Source organism: Gadus macrocephalus, chromosome 9 (assembly GCF_031168955.1).
Source record: "Gadus macrocephalus chromosome 9, ASM3116895v1".
Taxonomy (NCBI): domain Eukaryota; kingdom Metazoa; phylum Chordata; class Actinopteri; order Gadiformes; family Gadidae; genus Gadus; species Gadus macrocephalus.
In genome coordinates this window covers 9,047,864-9,071,468 of record NC_082390.1, presented here as the reverse complement: position 1 = coordinate 9,071,468, position 23,605 = coordinate 9,047,864, and the positions used below count along the sequence as shown (strand labels likewise).

General features: G+C 50.4%; 2 protein-coding genes across 4 annotated transcripts in view; one reads left to right on the top strand and one right to left on the bottom strand.

Moving 5' to 3' along the window:
* The window catches only part of ucmab (upper zone of growth plate and cartilage matrix associated b), an 8,045-nt gene extending 5,417 nt beyond the window's left edge, over window positions 1-2,628 (top strand). For 2 of the 3 annotated variants that reach the window (XM_060061720.1, XM_060061721.1), the window contains exons 5-6: window positions 1,379-1,477; window positions 2,271-2,628. In XM_060061720.1, the coding sequence (XP_059917703.1) occupies window positions 1,379-1,477; window positions 2,271-2,368 (197 nt within the window). In that variant the 3' untranslated portion in view covers window positions 2,369-2,628. The remainder of the gene's footprint in view (window positions 1-1,378; window positions 1,478-2,270) is intronic. The other variant, XM_060061719.1, reaches the window with a different exon arrangement.
* Window positions 2,629-2,882: 254 nt separating this feature from the next.
* Window positions 2,883-23,405, bottom strand: camk1db (calcium/calmodulin-dependent protein kinase 1Db). Its single transcript, XM_060061688.1, has 11 exons — window positions 22,913-23,405; window positions 13,171-13,302; window positions 11,925-11,999; window positions 11,505-11,643; window positions 10,849-10,975; window positions 9,864-9,939; window positions 9,238-9,350; window positions 8,844-8,922; window positions 6,863-6,950; window positions 6,287-6,431; window positions 2,883-5,119 (listed from the first exon to the last, which is right to left on the bottom strand). The coding sequence occupies exons 1-11, from the start codon at window positions 23,014-23,016 to the stop codon at window positions 4,947-4,949; spliced, it is 1,251 nt and encodes a 416-aa protein (XP_059917671.1). The 5' UTR covers window positions 23,017-23,405; the 3' UTR covers window positions 2,883-4,946.
* Window positions 23,406-23,605: the final 200 nt, after the last annotated feature.

The following is a 23,605-nucleotide window of genomic DNA, read 5'->3' as shown; positions in this document are numbered from 1 at the left end:
GTCAAAAGGTGAAGAACCACCGAGAGAGACCAGTGGAGACCAGAGCAGAAAGGTGAAGAACCACAGAGAGAGACCAGTGGAAACCAGAGCAGAAAGGTGAAGAACCACAGAGAGAGACTAGTGGAAACCAGAGCAGAAAGGAGAGGAACCACCGAGAGAGACCAGTGGAGACCAGAGTCGGAGGTTGAAGCTTATACTGGGAATGTGCTCATTCCCAGTATAGGCTGGGAATGAGCCTAAGAAAGAATAAAGATGAGGTTGGAAAACGAAAAGTGGAGACTTTAATTTGACGAAGGAAACCACATGATTCTGATTCCACAAAACTGAATCTAACGCCGTTGTTTCAGTTTTGGTGGATGGTCATTTGAAGGATGAAGAATGAAGATATTTGTGTTGGGACTGAATTTCAGACCATAAGCAGAGAGACTAAATCCCAAAAATGTTTCAGACGTTGCAGGCTAAGACCTGAGTAAAGGATTCTACAAAAGGTCAAATGTCATGACCTGACCTGCAAACATTTCAAACCCAGTCTAATTGGTTGCGACCATTCCTGTGTAGATTGGCATGTGTTTAACGAGCACTCAACATTAAGACGTATGAATTCAGCTATCTAGATCAGGGGTGCCCAACCAGTCGATCGCAGTCTACCAGTAGACCGCCGACAGATCCCAAGTCGACCGCGAGGGGTGAAGAAGAAAAAACAAAAAAAAGATTTTTTTTTTTTTGAAGGTAGGTTTGCAATGTTGACACTAGGCTGGTAGATCTCGGGAGGTTGGCTACTTGAAAAGTAGATCTTGGGTCGAAAAAGGTTGGGCACCCCTGATCTAGATTAATGTTTAATCACTTAACACAGTGATGCTCAAATGGGGGAACGCCTACCCATAGGGGTACTTTGGAGCACTGCAGGTGGTCTTCCTGAAATTTTCAAAATAAATAAAGAATGTTTAAATTCTGAAAGCTAGACAAAAGAAAATCGCAAAAATGTACAAGTGGTAGAAATGTAAATCTGGAAACAAGGAGAAAGGAAAATCCGTGAAAAAGAAAGCTCATTCAGAAACACCAAAACGTCGTAGGCGTCAGTTGCCAGTCACATGATCTGACCCTTCCCTGGCGTTGCGCTTCTTCTTTTGTGGGGAGAAATTAGCCAACAGTTGCATGAAGCACAGGCCCATGTTTCTCACTAAATTGTGAGCATGTGCAGCCTTTTACTGTTCATGTTTACACAGATTTTGTTTTCTCCCCAAAAGTTTTTGCGTCAGTGAAAGAGGTACTCAGCTGAGGAAATATCTTAGAAATATCTTACAAATATCCCCTGTAACAACCGTACTCCCCGATCATGAAGTTGAGTTCCCCTCTCACCGGTCTCCTTTCCATCCAGCCGAGCAGAGGCAGGTCCTGGCCGCGGACGAGAGGAGGAGGCAGTTCCACGAGGCCAAGCGGGCGAGGCTGGAGAGCCACGCCGAGGAGGAGGGAGACGGTGAGTTGCTGAAATACTGACTTTCAGAATCTTGCGTTATCATAAACAAAACAACTAAACAACACAAAGCTCCTTCTGTTGTGGTTTATGTTTATTGATTATATTAATTGCAACAGATGCAAAATAACAATAATAATATATTATATTAAATATTATATTAAAAATAAACAATTCTACATGCTCGGAAACAGAATTGTCCACAAAAACTGGAAATGTATTATAGTAATTGCAAGACATGCAAAATAACAAAATTATAATCATATTAGCCTGGTAGGCTATATGCTACACGTGAACCTCCTAAGATGGCGCAGTTTGATTGGTTCGCTATCTCGGGATATTGGGCTCCCATGATTGAGGTCTCAAATTTGGGATATTGTTTTCATCGCAAAACGGTCGTCTCGTCACGCTAAAAATAAATAAACAAACCTCTAATAAAAACAAATAAATCCCGGCAAAAAGTGTTCAATTGTTTATTGATGGAGTGTTCACGTGTATACACTAAAACAATTATTCACCTCAGGCTCCGTGAATAGTGGGGAATAGCCCCCTCGACCATCCCACTATTCACTTCACCTTCGGCAAATAATTGTTAAATATAAAATCTTATGATAAAATAAACGATTCTCCATGCTGGGAAACTGCATTGTCCACAACAACAACAAACCATTCACCTGATCATCTGTTAATTGTAAGTCCTTAGCGAGGTGTGTGAGGGCCTCCCTAAGTCCTCCAGTGAACGCGGTCGGGTCCCTGATCCCTCTAATGGATGTTCATCTGCTCTCTAATCCTACAGAGCAGGACGAGAAAAGCCGGGAGTCCACGGAGCAGTGGAGGGAGTTCCACTACGATGGCATGTACCCCTCCCACCAGTACAACCCACAGGCCCCCTAGCCGGCCTGGGACCAGGGGGTCAGCCTACCTGGGACCAGGGGGAGTTCACCTGAGACCAGCGTCTAGCCCATATGAGCCCAGGGGGCCAGTCCACCTGGGACCAGCCCTGACCTCAGCAGTGTGATTCTGAACACAGTCCGCAACACTGGATATGTAAAGGTCTCTGCCTGTGCAATGACACCCTTTGGCCGGTTACACACCTCGTGGTTTCCCAAGCAAAGGGGAAGGATTGTGTAGAGAATAAAAAGTAACAAAAATAATGTCTCATATGTATCCCTATTGAATCACTATTTTTTAATTTGCGTTCACATTGTCAGTAATAGGGTTACAACACATACACACCCACACACGCACCACCACACACACACACTTTGAGTAAGAACAGCTTTGTAAGCTTGCGGTCTAATCTATGACATCATTTAGAACGTTTAACCATTAAAGACGCAATAAAGTGAACTAAAGACAACAAGAGTGTCAGCGACGTCCAAGTAAAACAAGATGAAGAAAACCCATCCAAGTTGAATACATATTTATTGTTGTTTTTTTTGCCTCACTTGTGGCATTCTTTCAGAGAAAGTGCAAGGAACACAATATACACCCAAAACCAAATAAACCAAAGCAAACATGGGGAGGGTTCTATTTACAGGGGTCATAGTGGTTCCTCTCTGCCAGTGTCCACAGGGCCGACAGGAAGTGAGGTCATCAGGGAGGTGGAGCCCCTGCCTGTTCCAGGAGACCGGTCATGCACACACACTTCCTGTTACACCAACACAAGTCCTCCCCTTCTCTGGTGACCAGCTAGAGGGACAGAGATTAGAGATGGAGGAAGAGAGAGGAAGAGAGAGAAAGAGGGATAGGAGGGAGGAAGAGAGAGAAGGAGGGAGGAAGAGAGAGAAGGAGGGATAGGAGGGAGAAAGAGAGAAGGAGGGAGGAAGAGAGAGAAAGTGGGATAAGAGGGAGAAAGAAAGCTGGAGCAAAAGGGAGAAGGAGGGAGAAAAAAGGCAGCATGGGGCTGCTAAATTCAGAGCGTCTGTATGAAAGCACAGTGTCTAAAGACGTTTATGAGGAGGTCACTAATCACTGGTACCTCCCCCCCTCACTCCCAACCCCATAGTCTCAAGCAATACTGCAGCAACTGGACACGACTTCTAATGCAGACTATATATATTGTATATGTATATCTAAAGCGAGCCGGCAGAATTTTCCTTTTCCTCCTGCAACATGTCAAATATGTGCAGCTGGACCTTGTGGGAAATATTCAGACGAGTGTAAAATTACTCAACTGCTAATAATAATAATAATGATCTTTTTAAAAAGATAATTCAGCAAAAATATTCCAGTGGCACGTTAGAATAATAGAAGACTAGAAAGAGGGTTTCACCCACACCAACCACAGACCCAGATCAGGCCGTTAGGATGTGGTCTGATTAGTTTGAAACGCTGTTTAAACAGTTCCCTGAGAGTCACGAAGCTAGTGTGCACGGTCGCCCTCCTGTGGTCAACAGAAGGAACCACACGGCAACTCTTACCAGTCAATCAAAATCCTCCAATAAAACACATAATAGTTAAGTAACGTCGATTACATACATTATCATTGCCATTTCTTGAAACATCTTTAAGTCGGAGTAATTCTACAACACATATCTGTTTGTTATATATTCTTACAAAAGTCCTAATACATTGTAAGAAAATAAATAAGGAAATGTCTTCTTTTGCTAAATCAACATTGCAAGTAATACCATCAACACACACACACACACACACACACACACACACACACACACACACACACACACACACACACACACACACACACACACACACACACACACACACACACAGCGAAGAGGGAATAAACAACACACCATACTGTCGGTAATCACAAGCCCAGAAACCAAGCAGCTCTGACCACGGCGAATAAATACAAACGCTTGAGACTCAGGAGAAACACACAACAACAGAGCCACGTTCCATCGGAGCGCCCGGCTCCTTCTAGCGTCACATGACGTCACTCCACAAGTGCAGGCATGATGAGAATCACAACAAGGCGGAGTCACACAAGGGCGGGGCTCTGCGCTGCCACTCAGAGCAGTCTGGTTAAACCCCGCCCCCACCCTGCAGCCTGGACCACGCCCAGTCCACGGGGATGGGGGGGGGGGGTCTTCAACACTGCCCCCCTCCCTCTGGTTGAGTGGACCGCCCCTCCTCTGTAATATCCTCGCCCCTCGCCTTCACTAACGCTTTCTCAAACCTCCAGGTTCCAGCGGTGGATGCGCCGGGTGGGAGGAAATGCTGTTGCCGTGACAACAGTAGCCGAGCCAACGCCGTCTCTCGACCTCTTCCTCCCCCCCCCCCCCCCGACGTCGTGCAGCAGCGTCAGGTGGCGGCGGCGGCGGTGTGGGCGGTGGTGTGGGTGGGGTTGTAGGTGGTGTGCGGCGACAGCGACAAGTGGTGGAGGATGGGAGGCTGCGGGAGATCAGGGTAACCACGGCGACGGCTGGGGACCCTCCGTCCCCCTCTCCTCCTCTCCGTCTCAGAGCTCGGTGGTCTCCCAGCTAACCTCCCGCGGCACCTGGCGTCATTTAGTCCCGGTGCTGATGACGGTGACGGAGGAGGGCCGCGCCCGCACCCCCTCCGCCGCCTCCGTCACCTCCCCCTCCTCCGCCACGCCGCCGGGCTCCTCCCGCACCGTGGGGGGCACCTTGGGCTCCGGGCCGCCGGCCGGGGGGGCCAGGGGGGCCGTGGGAGGGCCTGGACAGGAAGCAGGAAGTCAGACACACCGTGGGTATATAGAGCATCGCGTTTAAAACCCTGCTCTGGTTTTAAGGCCGTAGCGATTTAAAACCATGCTCTGGTTTAAGATCGCTGATTTATAAACCGATTTAAAATCCTGATCTGGTTTTAAGACCGTAGCTATTTAAAAACCTGCTCTGGTTTAAGACAGCGGCAATTTAAAACCCTGCACTGGTTTTAATATCACAGCGATTTAAAGCCCTGCTCTGGTTTTAAGACTGCAGCGATTTAAAACCCTGCTTTGGGTTAGACCACAGAATTGGAAAAACTGGTTTTGTTTTCCAACAAAAAGGGAATTATAGCATAATAATACTGTCAAAAATTAAGATTTTTTTGTGGACAGATTACAATAACCCGACAATAAAAGGCATTCGCCAATATAATGTTAACTAACCGCCAACTCCTTTGGGAACCTCTACTCCATCTCCGTAATTTTTGTAATATTATATGATAAACAGATACGTGTAAATGTGTTGGAGAATTACTCAGACTTGAAGATGTTTCAAGAAATGACAATGATACTGTATGTATTCGACGTTACTTAACTATTACGTGTTTTATTGGAGGATTTTGATTGACTGGTAAGAGTTGCCTTGTGGTTTCTTCTGTTGACCACAAGAGGGCAACCGTGCACACTAGCTTCGTGTCTCTCAGGGAACTGTTTAAACCGCGTTTCAAACTAATCAGACCACATCCTAACGGCCTGATCTGGGTCTGGCGTGGGTGAAACCCTCTTTCTATTCTTCTATGATTCTAACGTGCCACTGGAATATTTTTGCTGAATTATCTTTTTAAAAACCTCATTATTATTATTATTATTATTATTAGCAGTTGAGTTATTTTACTCTGTGGAATATTTCCCAAAAGGTCCAGCTGAAAATTTTCGAGATGCAGGAGAGGAGATGGATAATTCTGCCTGCTCGCTTTATATATGCATCTATTTATATATATAGTCTGCATTAGAAGGGGGGGGGGGGGGGATTAGTGACCTCCTCATAAACGTCTTTAGACACTGTGGTTTCATACAGATACATACGTCTGGGAGAACCTGACCCAGACCCCTCTCTAAGGGGGAGGCTGGGTGGGAGGCTTAGAGAGTGGGGGGGGGGGGGGGGGGGGACTCACATGGGTCGCAGTCCACGGACTGGCTCTTGGTGGGGGGGCGGTTGTGCCCGCCGGGGGCGTGGCCGGCGTCCATGCTGCTGTTGAAGCTGCTGCCGAGCTGGAGGCGGCGCATGTGACGGATCACCGCCGTGGCGTTGAACGCTTGCTGGGGGGGGGAGAAAGAGGAAGAGAGAAAGGGAAAGAGAGGATACAGAATGGCAACATGAGTATGAGGGGAAGTGAGGGGTAGTCTAGTGGGTGTTTGACAGAAAGGTTGTGTAAATACCCAAGTTCCACAATCTAGCACAATACCCCATCCAAGTCCCTTTGGATCATTGAAGTACTAAATAGGATTAAAATACTGACTCTCCCTCATGTCCCTGTAGCTCAGAGCTGAAGCATGGCTCACCTTTAAGCGGAGGGACAAATGCTTTTCTTCATACTGAAGTCATGACGTTGATGGCTGCCAAATTTGGGGACATTTAGTCGCCACCCTATGTATAAAATGATCTCAGACTATCCTTGTGTGCAGGTTAAGCCTGCCTGTCCCTTATCCCCAACCCTGTGTGTGTTTTGGTAAAAAGCACTTCCACTCACCCTCCATTTGCTTTTGGCAAAGTTCTTGCGCATCTGTCGGCTGACGGACTCGTGGATGTTCTTGCAGAGCGCAGTGTCTCCGGCGATCCTGGAATAAGAAGGCAAGGCAAATTTATTTATGTAGCACTTTTCATACACATGGCAGACTCAAAGCGCCTCACATAGAAACATTGTCATACAATAAAATGAAATAAAATAGATAAGTACGAGAAAACAGCAAAGCATTGTAAAAAGTGCAATGTATTTAAGATTTTGCTGAAAATTAAATATACGTAAAAGAAAACAGAGGGAAAAATGCATGAAAAAGTCTTTAAAGGCCACCAAGTGTGAGTGTGATTAGCCTTTCAAGCGTTACGAAAATCTGCCCCATATGACATCACTAGTGGGCGTGTCCACCTAGATCTGTGCTGGATAGATGAACAACGTTTACCTCAGTCCACTGGGTAGGCTTGTAGGCTGGTAGACTGATCTATCAAGCACAGATCTAGGTGGACACGCCCACTAGTGATGTCATATGGGGCAGATTTTCGAAACGCTTGTAAGGCTAATCACACTCACACCTGGTGGCATAATATGTCCCCTTTAAGATGTTGTGCCGTCACCCATCACACAAGGCTTCATCTGCGTCATCAAAGATATGTACGCGCCGCAGTATGAACAATAGGGGTGGGACAAAATCTCGATACAGCGATATGTCGTAGCCCTTCTTTGTGCGATGTGAGAATCGATACACTGGCGGCAAATATCGTTACATTAATTAATAAAATAAAAAGGCGCTTCAAAGCGATCTCCCTGCTCCCAGCATCGCTACTTCATTGGTCCTCCAGGTGGCGCTCAACACATGAACCAGGGAAACTTGAACGGAAGTCAACTTGCCAAAGACGAGTAACTGATGAACTCAACCCTTTCATGGCCCTTTTGTATTCATTGTTAGACATATATCGGGATGGATCATCTTGGACTGTCTAAGAATATATTGATTATTGCAAATCACTGTATGGCGATACCATCGGTATCACGGGCCGTTTGTCGTGAATCGCATCGTGACGTGAGGCACCCTGTGATTCCCACCCCTAATAGAAGATGTAGAGGCCCTGGTTTGAACCCGGTACAGCGCTACAACCAGGTGAAAGCTAGCACTTAATGTAAGCACTTATAGCATGTTAGCACCTCCTCGCATTTATAACAGTGAAATAGTAGCACCGTACAGCATCTTATTCTAGCTATCTTTGCTGTGTACGGGGAATGGGTTAACCTAACAATTGTTAGTGCTTGGCTCTTGGCCCTTGGTTCTCTTAACATCCTTACTGTACCGACGGCGATATAGTGTTGTTTCTGCAAATGTAAATGAATCAGAGCCATGATTATGTGTTTGGTTTATCTGGTATGAAGAGTAAACAGCACAGGGACACCGGTGTGTTCCTCGCCAGGGAGATAAGACCTTATCTTACCTGCTTTCTTCCAGCTCAGCCAACATCCATTTACATTCAGGGCGGTTAGCAGACGCTTTCATCCAAAGCGTCTTACAGTAAGGACATTTGTCAGAAGAAAGACAAACAACAGTATGTCGCTGTCGGTACAGTATGAATGTTCATAGAACCAAGTGCCAAGCACTAACAATCGCAATTTACAAAAAAAGCCGGCTGGGGGCCGGCCATCCTTATGGTTCCTTAACGTTCGTCAGGCATTCTTCAAGGACCCTTCATGACTCCAGCCCCTAATTGGCAGCCAGTTAATCAGAGATCCCTCTTCTCCTCGCAGGGCTGGCGGCTCAGGGTTTTGGCTTGGCGCCATGGTGACAGAGGGAGGAGACGGGCTCCTTGAAAAGTGCGTCAGCCCCGTGTTGAACTGCGTCACACACGTGTGTGTGTGTGTGTGTGTGTGTGTGTGTGTGTGTGTGTGTGTGTGTGTGTGTGTGTGTGTGTGTGTGTGTGTGTGTGTGTGTGTGTGTGTGTGTGTGTGTGTGTGTGTGTGTGTGTACCAGGGGTGCTCGAGCGACTGGTCACACGTAAAGCGTTTCTCTGGGTCCTTCTCCATCAGGTTGCTGATGAAGTCTTTAGCTGGAGAGGGAGAGGGGAGGGGGGAGGGGCCAAATGTCAAAGAGATCAATGCGGGGATTTGGTCTGGTCATGTAAATACACCCAGCAGACACGTGGCCTCAGCGCCCAGAGACAGACACACAGGCAAGGACAGACAGACACAGAGACTGACAGATAGCACAGAAACCTGGCCTCACAGCAGTCAGAGAAAGACCGACAGAGAGAGAGACACACAGACAGAAAGCTAAAGAGAGAGACAGAGACAAGGACAGACACAGAAACAAAGAGACAGACACAGAAACAGAGAGACAAACACACACACACACACACGCTCACCTGAGTCTGATATGTCGTCCCAATACGGGGCATCAAACTCGTAGTCTGCTTTGAGGATCTGCTCAAAGAGCTTAGAGTCATTTTCATCGTAGAAGGGGGGGTAGCCACACAGTCTGCAGACGGAGGATTACACGACCACACTGTGAGCACGGACGTCCCACTGGGGCATGACCCAATCTCATCCCCCCCCCCCCCCAACATCGCCCATATTGCACGTAGAAGCGGTCAGGTCAGAGGGATTAGGACGGCAAGGACAGAATCAGAGGAACGCGGCCGACAGGGGGAATAAAGGGAAAAAACGGGTCTGATTCTTCATATTGCGATCAAGCTCTGAATGAACAATTACTTGCCTCTCCATTCTCTTATTAAAATACCAACATTTCAGTTTATTACCACACAATTCACAACAGATGATCATAATTATTATTATTATTATTATAATAATAATAATAATAATAATAATCTTAGTATTAATAATAATGTTGATAACCATAACAATATTAACATTAATATTCATAATCATTAATAATACTGTAGCTGGTAGAGAACTGAGCAGCCGTCTGTAGATGATCTACAGCAGAGACCCCAGCGCTAGAGGCACTGAAACCTGTTTACTGAGGACTCACAGGATGTAGGCGATGACTCCGATGGACCAGCAGTCCACCGCCTTGCTGTAGGGCTTCTGAGCCAACACCTCAGGGGCTGTTGAGGGAATCAAACCGTCACCCACTGGGAGAATCGGCTAATGCAGTGAGACCCCCTCTGATCTGAGACCCGCCACACATAAAGCATCCAGACTCAGAGACGAGGGCCTATTGATCTGTGAGAATACGGCGCTGACTGTTTAGGCTAAACCCCCTCTAGAACCGGGTTCTAATCCCAACGTTGTCTAAGCTACAAGTCTCTCTTCTCCAAGCCACTGTCTTGTCTCTCTTCTCCAAGCCACTGTCTTGTCTCTCTTCTCCAAGCCACTGTCTTGCCTCTCTTCTCCAACCAACTGTCTTGTCTCTCTTCTCCAAGCCACTGTCTTGCCTCTCTTCTCCAACCAACTGTCTTGTCTCTCTTCTCCAAGCCACTGTCTTGTCTCTCTTCTCCAAGCCACTGTCTTGTCTCTCTTCTCCAAGCCACTGTCTTGTCTCTCTTCTCCAAGCCACTGTCTTGTCTCTCTTCTCCAAGCCACTGTCTTGTCTCTCTTCTCCAAGCCACTGTCTTGTCTCTCTTCTCCAAGCCACTGTCTTGTCTCTCTTCTCCAAGCCACTGTCTTGCCTCTCTTCTCCAACCAACTGTCTTGTCTCTCTTCTCCAAGCCACTGTCTTGCCTCTCTCCAACCCACTGGCCTGTCTCTTCCCTGTCCCGTTCCTCTTCTCCAACACACTGTCCTGCCTCTCTTCACTGTCCTGTCCCTCTACTCCAACCCACTGGCCTCTTCCTCTTTCCTGTCCTGTCCATAAAGATACAAAACTACATGTAAAACTAGTAACTAAAGTGCTTCTGAAACTCTTTCTTTAGTGGCGGCTGATCACTAGCCCATCTGGATTAGCTTGCGGCGGTTAGCCTAGCATTATGTGATGTCATCAGCTGAGCGCCGGGGGGTGGGGGGGGGGGGCTCACCGACGTATCCAGGGGTCCCGCAGGCCGTGGCCATCACGTCCCCTGTGCCCTCCATCTTGGACAGGCCGAAGTCGCTGATCATGATCTTGGAGTCGTCCAGGGGGTTGAAGTACAGCAGGTTCTCCGGCTGAGAGGGAGACAGAGGAGACACGGCCGGGTGAGTCCGGGTGAGTCAGGGTCTGGGATGACTCACCCACACCAGGTGCATTCTGGGGCCGTTTACACAGTAACGCATGCACGCACACACACGCACAAAAACATATTAAAAAAAAAAACGACAACGATTTCTCTAAACGGAGCGATGGAAGGCACACACACACACACACACACACACACACACACACACACACACACACACACACACACACACACACACACACACACACACACACACACACACACACACACACACACACACACACACACACACACACCCTCCCTAGTAAGTCGTGATCATAACTTTTTCAGATGTGAAAGAGATGTTAGTTTTATCCTTATTCTGTACTTCAGGGTGAGGGAACCAGGCTTCCAGTGTTCAGGAAGCCTGGTTCCAGATCAGGTCCTCCCCAGCGCGTCAGGGAGATGCTGGCTGCTAGGGGGTCTTGGCTGCTAGGGGGGCTGACACCTTGAGGACTGGGTGCTACGGGGGCTGGTACCTTGAGGTCGCGGTGCACGATGCCCATGGAGTGGAGGTAGTTGACGGCGTCGAGGACCTGGCGGATCAGCCGGCTAGCGTCCATCTCCGTGTAGAAGCCCTTCTCCACGATGCGGTCGAACAGCTCGCCGCCAGACACCCTGGAGGTCAGCACACAGGGGTGAGGAGGAGAGTTAGCTAACACAGAGGGGAGAGGAGGCTAGTGACGCTAGAAGGATGCTAGTGAAGCTAGCTGACCACTAGACCCCCTGGTGGTAGCACACAGGGGCGAGGAGGATAGTGAAGCTAGCTAACTCATGTGTTCAAGCTGTCGGTGTCTTGTCAGTGGCCTGTCAGTGTGACTCCGACGCGGAGAGCAGGGATCATCAGCAGGCGTTGAACTGAACCCAGCCTGACGTGGGGAGGGGGACGGGGGACTCACAGCTGCATGATGAGGTACAGGTGGTTGTGGCTCTCGTAGATGTCCTCCAGGGCAACGATGTTCTCATGCTTGATCCTGGAAGAGGCGGGAAACGGAAAGGTCAGTGAGGCCCGTGTGTGTGTGTGTGTGTGTGTGTGTGTGTGTGTGTGTGTGTGTGTGTGTGTGTGTGTGTGTGTGTGTGTGTGTGTGTGTGTGTGTGTGTGTGTGTGTGTGTGTGTGTGTGTCGGTAAAACTAGTCACGTCGCTTCAAACACATTTTGACAAGTTGAAGAAACCTTGGTGTGTGTAGGAGGAGGAAGAGGAGGAAGAGGAGGAGGTGGAGGGGGAGGCAGAGTGTGTGGAGGAGTGTGTGGAGGAGTAGGAGGCTTCACACCAGGATAATCAGAGTGTGAGGGAGCAGCGACCGGTGTCACGATGCAACAAAGGGACTCGAACAGAATAGAAACACAGTCAAAAGGTGATGGGGAGCCGGTGGGAGTGAACACAGCAAGGGACACACACACACACACAAACAGAAAGACACACACACAAACACTCTTACAAACAGAAAGATACATATACTTGCAAACAGAAAGACAACCACACTTGCAAACAAAAAGACACACACACTTGCAAACAGAAAGAAAGAAAGAAAGAAAGAAAGAAAGAAAGAAAGAAAGAAAGAAAGAAAGAAAGAAAGAAAGAAACACACACACGAAGATTAGAGAGAAAGAAACCCAGTAACAGCAGTCAACGGGTAGCAACTGTAACCAGGCAACTATACCCAACAACCAGCCTCCGCCGGTGTCAGAAGCGACTGATAACCGGAGGAATTACCCATCAGGCCCTGGGAGTGAACCGCCTCACCTGGAGTCACGCAGCATGCGTGTGTGTGCGTGTGTGTGTGTGCGCTTGTGTGTAACAAGGGAGACGCTTCTGTTGCCAATGATTGCTAGATAAAGTGTGGAGGCATTCCGAACCCGGATCCATTCTTTACAGGACACAGTACCATACTCAGTATAGTACAGTGATGTAATTAATACAGTACTCAGTACAGTATACATTACTCAGTACAGTACTCAATTTTCAATACAGTATTCAATATTCATTACAGTACCCATTACTCAATACAGTACTCCAAACAGTACTCATAAAGGACGCAATACTCAGTACAGTACACATTACTCAATACAATACAGTAATTAATACAGTACTCAGTACAGTAATGAATACAATACTCTATACTCAGATCCCAATCATGCCTTACTTCCTGAGCACGGCGATCTCGTTCTCGATGCTGGTCTCCTTCCCCTTCAGCGCCTTCTTGGGGATGCACTTGATGGCCACCATCTTGGACGTGGCCCTCTCCCTCGCCATCACCACCTCGGAGAAGGCCCCCCTGGGAGGGAAGGGAGAGGGGATCAGTGGGACCGCATCGGGGGGGGGGGGCGGTTTGACAGAGAGGAGCCGTGCCAAGTGGCCAGTGCCGACTAGGTCCCGCTGGTAGGAGCTACCGTCCCCCCGTCCCCCCGTCCCCGGTCGGGTTGGCTGAAAGCCGGAGCGTGTGTGCACTTGCGTGTGTGTGCACTTGCGTGTGTGTGCACTTGCGTGCGGCCGGTGGCACGGCAAACACTCTTAAAGCTCCAGGAACACCCTTCAGGAGGGATGGCGTGCGGTCCACTGCCCTCCGCCTCTCCTCTCCCATGAAGCCCCAAAGGCAAATATGGAATTAAGGGAGTAGTGGTGAGAGGCAATTTGCATCCGTTTTCATCTGCTACACATACCACTTCCTCTCATTCACCTTCCATCGCTACATCTGGAGAAAGAGTGAGTGTGAGTGTGAGAGTGAGTGTGTGTGTGTGTGTGTGTCTCTGTTAGTGATTGTGTGTCTGTCTGTTAGTGTGTGTCTCTGTCTCCGTGTGTGTGTGTGTGTGCAACAAATCTTTGTTGTTGGGTTTTAGATATACGATTCCCCTTCTGGGGTATTCTTCCTAGGATCCGTTTTGTTTCATTCTTTTGGGTTTTAGTTCTGCTGTAATCATACACCTGATGTTTTTCACAGAGAGAACGACAGAGATGGTAAGAAGGATGATAAGAGAAGAAAAGACTGAATCCATTCATCTCTTAAGCCGTTCCCCCGTCGCCGAGCGTTCATTGATTTGTGGATCGCAGGTAATCAACACCTTTTGATCAGAAACAATGATACCGGGTTAATCCAGATCACTAACAATGATACCGGTTTAATCCAGATCACCAACAATCTGACGCCAGTTCCACGATTGTTGACCGTTTCCATGGTTTCCATGGTCCTTTTGTTCAGTGAAATATTTATCCCCTCTCTCTCTAGCAGTCACTCTCTCTAGCAGTCACAGGGGATTGTTGAATACAACATATCTCAACCCGTTGTGATGTGACGACTCCTAGTTTGCTTTCACCCCATTAATCATGATAAAAGGAAAACGAAACCATGACCTGTTGGTTGTCACCCCTATAGTTCCCCTGCTCTGACTGCTGTAAATGGTAAATTTCCTGCATTTTTACAGCGCTTTTCTAACCAATGGCCACTCAAAGTGCTTTACAATACTACCCAACATTCAGCCATTCATACACACGTTCATACACCGACGGGGGAGTCGACCACGCAAGGCGACAGCCAGCTTGTCAGGAGCAGTCAGGGTGAGGTGTCTCGCTCAGGGACACGGCGACACTCAGATAGGAGGAGCGGGGGATCGAACCAGCAACCTTCCGGTTACCAGCCGACCCTCTCAACCTCGTGAGCCACATGCTGCCCTGCCATCAGCCTCACCTGGTCACCAGGGACACCAGCCTCTGCTCTATGTGAACGGAGGGTGAGTCATCCTCCTCCGCGCTGCAAACTTCTGTAAGGTTCCAAGGCTCACCTGGCGGCGGGCAGCCTTGGTGTTTCTATAAACACCTCCCTGGTTATCACACGCTCCCAGCATGCATTGCGCTCCGCATCCCCCGCGCCCCTTAAATCCATCAAGGTCATCAGACCTACGATAAGCTCTCGTCTCTCTTTATGAGAAGGCGGCGATAGGCCAAGGGCGCAATAACAACATCGAGGGGTAAAACCCCCGGCCCGGGTGTGGGAGTAAAACCAAACCAAACACCAACGAGCCGCTGAAGAGAAGAGGTCGGAGCTCGGAGCATCGATCAATGACCTCTCTCTGAGCGCTGCAGCGAGGAGCCCAGCGGCTCGGCGAGGAGAAGCTCGCTCTCTTCTGCTCTCGCTGCACGCGGAGGGAAAGAGGAGCAGGATTTCCATTCAGTGCACGTCGCGCTTCGACAGCTGTGCGCAGACTTCCTCTGCCTCGGCGTCTCCAGCATGTGCAACGCGAGCAGCGCCGAGGGTAGGCACGGTGGTGAGAATAGGAGGAGAGACAAAAGCAACGCGATAATCAGAACCACAGGAAGGCTGAAGCCTTCTCTGAAAGAGGAGCCCCCTCTCAGAGCCCTCTTGACGGGGTGAAACCTAGCAACATCATTTCCTGTGTGTGTGCGCGTGACTCATAACTGAATCCACAATGACTTTCCTCCCTGCCCTCCGTGCCGGTGTGAAGCCATGACGAACTCTGAGGCCGTTTTGCAGCATCTGCCGTATGAATGGGAAATTACCAGGGCGTAGGAGGAGGCTGTGTGCGTGTGTGTGTGTGCGTGTGTGTGTGAGAGATGCAGTCACTAATACTCAAGCAACCTTTTATGTATTTCTGTGGGTATGCGTTTCTGGAAGGGGCCAACAAATGCTTGCTGACAATCATAGCGTCTTGGTGGGTTGTGTTGTATTGGTGTGTTGTTGTGTTGTTGTGTTGGTGTGTTGTTGTATTGGTGTATCGCGGAGTCAGTGTATTGATGTGTAGTTGTGTTGTATGGTTGGGTTGATTTCTTAGTGCATTGATGTGTTGGTGTCTTGTGTGGGTGTATTGGTGTGTTGATGTGTTGTTCTGTTGTGTTGTCGTGTTGATTTCTTGGTGTGTTGTTGTGTTGATGTCTTGTGTTGATTTGGTGCTGTGTCGTTGTGCAGTCATGTTGATTTCTTGGTGTTGTGTTGATTTGTTGCTGTGTCGTTGTGCAGGGAGCGATCCTGCTGCATCATCCGGTGTCAGAGCTCGCGGCTCAGCCCATTACGTAACAGACGACAGAAACATCAGTTCTGGATTACCCAGGTGGGAGGCGTCTCTCCTTTAATCCGACCCGGTTAAAACCGACCAATGGACACGCATTTACTGCAACTGACCCAGGAGGCTTCGGTGACGTCCAAACGACCACAAGACGGCCGTCTCCAACTCCGTCACCCGCTCCGTCCTCTGACTGATGTCCGGACCAGCTCCCCTGGTTGTGCCGACGAACGAAACGTGACAACTCCCTTTCGCTTCTGCCACGCTATACTCGGGTGCATTCCTACCTCACAAAAAGACACGACGAAATGCGGAATAAATTCAGAGCAGCAAACCGGTGCCTTAGCAACAAGGCCAACATTCACCTCAAAGCAACTCCCATGTTTTCCCCGAGTTCCAGCCAGCTGAATGCACATCAGAAGCACAGATGCACGTCTGATACAGGAGGAGGCAGACCTGACCGGGGGCGGACTGCCCGACGCAGGGCTAAATAAGGCGAGGCCGGGATCGAACGGGATAGGACGAGGTTTAACACCGCTTCACCCTACTGCATCGCACGCAACCCAGTCATATATAGACATGAGGTGCAGCCTTCCCATGGGGAGTAGGGCTCTCCATCATCACAGTCCTCTGCTGTACATGCCAAAGAATATCCTTAAAGACATTAACCCTTGCGGTGTGTGTGTGTGTGTGTGTGTGTGTGTGTGTGTGTGTGTGTGTGTGTGTGTGTGTGTGTGTGTGTGTGTGTGTGTGTGTGTGTGTGTGTGTGTGTGTGTGTGTGTGTGTATGATGGGTGGTTGAAGCAGCCTCACCTGGCCCGAGTCAGATGATTAGACCCTGGGGCTGGGTGGGGGCTGGTTGGGGCTGCACACCTGTTGTGTATTGAATACTCAATGTCGCCAGGTTCAACCCGTCATCACCACACACACTCAGGGAGATCTCCTACATGGTAGCATGGAAAACAAACTGGCTTCAACGCCAACATCCTGCGTCCATTAAATGGACTGCATTGCATTTATGCAGCGCTTTTGTAACCAGCGGCCACTCAAAGCGCTTCACAATATCGCCTAGCAATCACCCAATCGTGCACACATTCACACAGCGACGGCGGTGTCAACCACGCACGGCGACAGCCATCGCGTCGTGAGCAGGTTAGGGTGAGGCGCCTTGCTCAGGGACACCTCGACACTCGGGGGAGCCGGGGTTCGAACCAGCAACCTTCTGGTTACCAGCGAAACCGCTCTCCCTCCTCAGCCCCTGTAGCGTGAGCCTTGCTGCAGCCCCGGGTGTGCAGGAGCGGAGGTGGACGGTCGTTCACCGCCAGCAGCCTGCGTCCGGCCACCCCCCCCCCCCCCCCAGGCCTGTTGCCTAGCTGCCACCTCTCGCACACGCTGCTGGCTGACGAGGACGCAAGGAGCCTCTCCACCAAAGAGGAGGGGGGGGGGGGGGATCGATGCAGGCTGCTGGCGGTGAACGACCGTCACTGCAGAGCAGACACACTCTGAGGGATCTCCCCCGCCACACAGGGCAGGGTGGGGGGTGAGGGGGCTCTCCCCCCCCCCACCACTCAGGCCTGGGGGGAGGGGGCTTCAAGGAGGCGTGGCCTGGGTGAGCTTCCCGCCAGATGGAAGCCGCTGCCTGCTCATCGACAAAATATGAAGTCAGATTAACTCTCTCTACCGCTCTCTCCCTCTCCTCCCCCCCCCCCAGGGGGAAGGGAAGTCCCCCTACTTAGCTCACACCCGCCCTCAACCCACAGGAAACCCCTCCTCACACCTCCCCCTCCCCCACGGATAACAGGAGCTGATCACAGCCACTGGTCCGTGAGCGCTGGACGCTGTGGTCCCAGTGGAGCCCCACTGGGTTTCTGTGTCGGCGTGTGAGGTAAACCCAGTGGGGGGAGAGGCAGTGAGCCGCCCTGGTTCTGCTCCCCAAAGGAAGCGACTGTCAGTGACTCCTCATCCACGGACCGCCACTGAGGGAGGTGGGAGGGAGGCAAGGGGCAAGACCAAGGGGCAAGACCAGCAGCATCCTGAAAGACCCCAGCCACCCTGGCTACGGACTATTCTCCCTGCTCCGCTCTGGAAACAGATACCGCTCACTGGCGGCAAAAACTGAGAGACTAAGGAAGAGTTTCTACCCCCAAGCTGTGAGGTATCTAAATGGCACTGATTAAAGCACTTTGAGCAACTGCACTTATTGATATATATATTTATTTAAGTAACCCCCCCACCCCGCTCCTTAGACTTTGTGCAATAACCTCTGACATATTGAATGTATTTACTGTTTGTTATGTTTGTTATGCATATATTTAGCATGGAGCCGACTGTGAACATTTCACTGCAATGTATTGTGTATGTGACAAATAAAATCTGAATCTGAATCTGAATCTGGAGTCGATAAGGTTCAGAGCGAACTCAAACACCCAGCGCCCGTTCTACGACTCCATACGAGATGCGGTGCGTCGTGTTGAATCCTCTCACTGGGTTTAAATGAGTTCAAGTCCAGCGGCTCACTGGGAAGCCGTTTCATACGCAGCACGGATTCATAACACGGCTTCTCCCTCTCCTCATGTGTTCTACATGCTGGGCTCCGTGCGCTCCGTCACAGCGTGTTTATCTCCTCGAGTTGCCGAGTGTTCCCGACGCAGGGCCGGGGTGGGCGGCGCCGAGTCGACATGTGTTCCAAACATATTCACAATGTTCCCTCACATAAACATGGGCTGTGCGTGTTCCCGCCCCCTCAGTCGTTAGAGCCGAGACATCACCACGCCGAGTCCTGGTGTTCTAACCACTACACGGCCCACGGCAGCGCTCAGGGAAACACGACGCAGCACTAATGCCTCCAGCCGCAGCGCGCAGCACGGACGGGGGCTTTCTGAACTCTTTCACCGCTGCATGACGGGGGAACACACGCACGCATGTACGCACTCTATCCCTCCTGTTCCATGAAATGGTATTTCATGCAGGCAGGCAGGCAAGCAAGCAGACACGCACTTTCTATCCCTCCTGTTACATGAGATGGTATTTCATGCAAGTTTGAGTTCTATTTGGTATTAAAGTGGAAACATCCCAGCATGCTTTGGTCGTCTTTGTTGGAACATCTCTGTTGGTGTTTGGGGCTCAGGATCGCCGCTGTAGACGAATAACCAACCAAGGGTCATCTTAGTTCTGAACACGAACTAGGTGGGGCATACTACATTTAGTCCCCCCCCGCCCCCAACCCCAAGCTATGGTTTAAAACCAAGATGGAAATAAGAGGGCCACTAAGGGGTCCATTAAGGTAGACTAGCTTAGCTAGCACAAATCTCATAAGCTTCCAAACATCTTCCACATCAAGATGACTGTACCTTACTGTACCGACAGCAATATATTGTTGCACTTCTTATGACAAATGTACTTATTGTAAGTCGCTTTGGATAAAAGCGTCTGCTAAATGCCCTAAATCTAAATGTAAAGATGATCGGACTGAGGCCAGCTGGGTGAGCTCCGCCCGGGAGACCATCAACCCGAGGGCGCCACCAGGTGAGTGTAACAGCAGGCGAGCTACAGCCGGGCGAGCTACATCCGGGCGAGCTACAGCCGGGTGAGCTTAACGCCAGGTGAGCTCAACACCAGGTGAGCTACAGCCAGGTGAGCGTAACACCAGGTGAGCGTAACACCAGGTGAGCGTAACACCAGGTGAGCTACAGCCAGGTGCCAGGTGAGCTTAACACCAGGTGAGCTACAGCCAGGTGAGCTCAACACCAGGTGAGCTACAGCCAGGTGAGCTCAACACCAGGTGAGCTACACGCCAAGTGATCTAAACGCCAGGTGAGCTTAAATACCAGTTGGACTTTAGACCAGGTGAGCTAAACACCCAAGAACAGAGGTACCCTAGCACGACCAGCCTCCCTCCAACACGAAGAACACCCACAGCTGACCCCAGAACAGTGGAACCCTAGCACGTGGGGTAGCTGCTTTCAGGCGTGTCTCTCGCCAACATAAAGACCAAGTGTGCCGAGACCATTACAGTGCTGCAGTGCTTCTACTCCAAAAGTATTGATCTGTGAAAAACAATCAGACTTTTCACAGCAGACCATTACCACCGACAAGCCAAAAACTACAAGAAATCGATTGAGTTCTAATGTGTGAAACCTCTTTGTGCCCTCAATGCAAGGCCGGCCCTGTGCGTACATTGCACGGGTATCACTGTGTTTTGCATGCAGTGAGTATGCAGAGGATCCGAGCGGGAAATATAACCGCATACATATTTAGTGTTTCCAGCCGTTAAAAACCACTCCAGGGTAAATGCCTGGCGCCCAGGCAGCTGTTAGAGAACGATGCTAGCTGTCAGCAGCCCGCTGTGGAGGGGAGGGCGGCTGCCTCAGGAGGTTCTGCTCAAGGCTCCTTTGGCACGGTGGGGCTCGGCCTCTGGCAAAGGTGTCAGCGAATTCCACCAGCAGTTACATTAAAGCTCTACCTCATGAAACAAGCAGGAACCAATCCTACTGAATACAGTTCTGCCTCTGACAACACAGACTCCAACAACGTGTACCCCCACTGCAGGGAACTGGGGGAAAACCAGTGTTCACTGGAGTGAGGAAAAAGACCAGTAGGAAGACCAGTGTTCACTGGAGTGAAGAAAAAGACCAGTAGGGAGACCAGTGTTCACTGGAGTGAAGAAAAAGACCAGTAGGAAGACCAGTGTTCACTGGAGTGAAGAAAAAGACCAGTAGGAAGACCAGTGTTCACTGGAGTGAAGAAAAAGACCAGTAGGAAGACCAGTGTTCACTGGAGTGAAGAAAAAGACCAGTAGGAAGACCAGTGTTCATTGGAATGAAGAGTAAGACCAGTAGATAAGACCAGTGATCTCTGTATTGAAGGGGAATACCAGTAGGAAGGGGCCGACCAGCAGCCCCCGTGTGTGGCCCAGGGGGCTTTGGGATCCATAGGGGATGGGGCTTCTGTACCAGTGAGGACCGGGCTGGGGTACAGAGTCTGTCTGGGACCGGGCCGCGGGATGGACCCCGAGGTGGAGGCGACCCGTGTTCAACCCCAGCCCCCGCGCAGACGGAGCACAAAGGGGGTGTACCCCCCCCCCCCCCCCCCCCGTAATCAGATGAGCGATGGGCGAGCGGTGAGCGGAATGCGGAGCGTTTCTGTTGCCATAACGACCACCCAGGGCACGGGGTGGGGGAGGATGTCCCCGGTGTGTTCATCTTCAATGTCCGTTTCATAAACACGCAGGCCTGATTAAATCTCCCCAAACTCTTAGACTGAAGAGAACGGGGTGGGCCGAAGCCAAAGCCCCGACACCGCTCCAGACGAGTCCCTCCCCCCCACCGGACGCCAAGAGACACATGGTGACGGGACCCGGGGCCAAGGACAACCAGGCTGTGAGCGGATGATCCTGTTGGCGACCAGGAGGGAATCCTGGGGAGGAGGGGGAGGAAGAGGAGCAGGAGGAGGAGGAGGAGGAGCAGGCCACTCCAGAGGGGGCAGGAAGACTAAGATAATCTACGTTCTCCTCTAGTGCACTCTAATCCCCCCGGGCAAAGCTGCGGGGGGAGGTGTCCTGTAGCGTTTTGGCCAGGTCTCCCCCACCTTGACCTGGTCCAACCAACAGGCCACGCCTTGATCCAGGCAGGGGGAGGGGCCTACAGCAAGGTCAGGTTAACCAGGACAGTGGAATACACAGAATACAGTGGGAGATATACACAACACAGGCTGGTGAGCAATATAGGCCAGGAAGGGGGGGGGGTGTGTGTGTGTGTGTGTGTGTGTGTGTGTGTGTGTGTTGTTTAGACAGCAAGGCCGGTGATTCACAGGTCATCCAGAGGTCCTTCCTAGGCATGCAGTCTGCGTTTGAATACCTGCTGGCTGTCTGCTGCAGAGGAACCGCTATGAATCCAAATCAGGAGAACATTGTGAGGCAGCACCAGGGAACCGACAGCTCTGAAGACGAACGGTGTGGGGGCGGGAAACCGCAGACAACACCAGACCACCGTAGTTATCAGAAAGATTAATTTAGCTGTTGTGAAGATGACTGCATCTACAGACACTAAAACAATCGCTCTATGAATCGTATGAATATGAATGTGTATATTTTACTGGCCTAGTAAAATATACATATGCATGGATACGAGTTCCAACTTATGAGGTGACAGCAAGCAGACTCATCATGGAAGAATGAAGGACTGGGTTTTGTGAATGAGGCTTCAGGTTATCAAACACACCGCTTGCCTTTTAGCCCTGTTCAATAGACTCCTATCGGATGTTTTCATTGGACAGACATTATCTATTACTGTCATCGTTAGATCACAGCCAGGCCGTTGACCACAGCTCTCTTCAATTGCATCACTCAGACATTTTTATAGTGGTTGAGAGTTATCCTCCGCCGAATACAAATGTAATCAAGCGACCACGGAAAGTCCTGCTGTTTGGACTATAGGAGACCACCCGCAAAGAAACCAGGTCTGCGTGGTTAATCAGATAATTCATGATGATATGATTAAGCACGATTCAATTAAATAACTCCCGTTCGCAATACGTCTGATTATTAATTATAATGGGGGGGGGTATGGTATAAAAGTGTCTCTGGTTGCCCACACACATGTTTGAGGCTATTCTCCTACTTGAAGATCTCTTTACAACCAGGACCCTGATCCCGGCTGGATCTCACAAGAGTCCTTTTCCCACGACAGTTTGCACGGTCCTCCAGTGGAAATCTGTTATGTTTACGGCGACACACATTCCCTTATTTAGTGAGATATTCAACAGCTGTCATCAGGCCCTCGTCCCCCCACGACTCCCCCGACGAGCCACGGCCACGTCTCCGGACCCACTAACTTTGAGGATGAGGTAGTGGTGCGGGGGGATGAACGTTACTCACGTCCCGAGGACTTCCTTGAAGTCGAAGATATTCTTGATGTCGTCAACGTGCTTCTTCCACGACCCATCGCCCCCTGACTCTCCGTTCTCCCTCGCCATGTCCATGCGCCGGGTGGGAAGACGCGGAGGGAAGGCGCTGCTGGTTCACTACCTCGGCCCCCCGGGGTGTCGCTAGGGTCCTTATGAGACCGCGTCGCAGGGATCCCTGCCTCACAGGTCGCTGTCGTGCTTTCCTCAGCCCCCTTCGTAGGACAGTCGAGCAGATCAGCGACACTAATCTCCTGGGCGGGTGGATCCTGATGCTGCTGCTCCTCGACCGTACACTTCTCTTCTTTGCCGCTTTAGCGGTGAAACAACGAACAACCGAATCGTGAGGACTCGCGTTCTGTTCCGACCTGAGAAGCACCGAGCAGCGACTACTTGTTGAAGGAGCGTGACGCGTCAGGCGCCGCCCCCCCGTGGTTGTTATAGTGATGGAGTGGGAGGCTCACCGCACAGCACTGGAGACATCACCACGCCGTGCAGCCTCCAGCCTGCAGCCTGTGTGTCTGACGGCGGCGTCATGTCTCCAGTGTGAGTGAACCGCTTCCAAGTGTTCGCATTGCACCAAAACAAACAGCCCGGTGGAGTGGATGTAGTGGACCGGAGAATGTGGCCGTGAGATACCTGGTTCAACTCGTCCATCAGGACCGGC

Bases quoted from the DNA above. Each gene is read 5' to 3' on its own strand.
- camk1db (XM_060061688.1), bottom strand. From the start codon at position 23,016: ATGGACATGGCGAGGGAGAACGGAGAGTCAGGGGGCGATGGGTCGTGG. The intron at 12,000-13,170 runs GTAAGGCATGAT...CGCCTCTTCCAG, and splicing joins GAGATCGCCGTGCTCAGGAA to GATCAAGCATGAGAACATCG. The intron at 6,432-6,862 runs GTGAGTGGAAGT...TCCCCCCCCCAG, and splicing joins TTGCCAAAAGCAAATGGAGG to CAAGCGTTCAACGCCACGGC.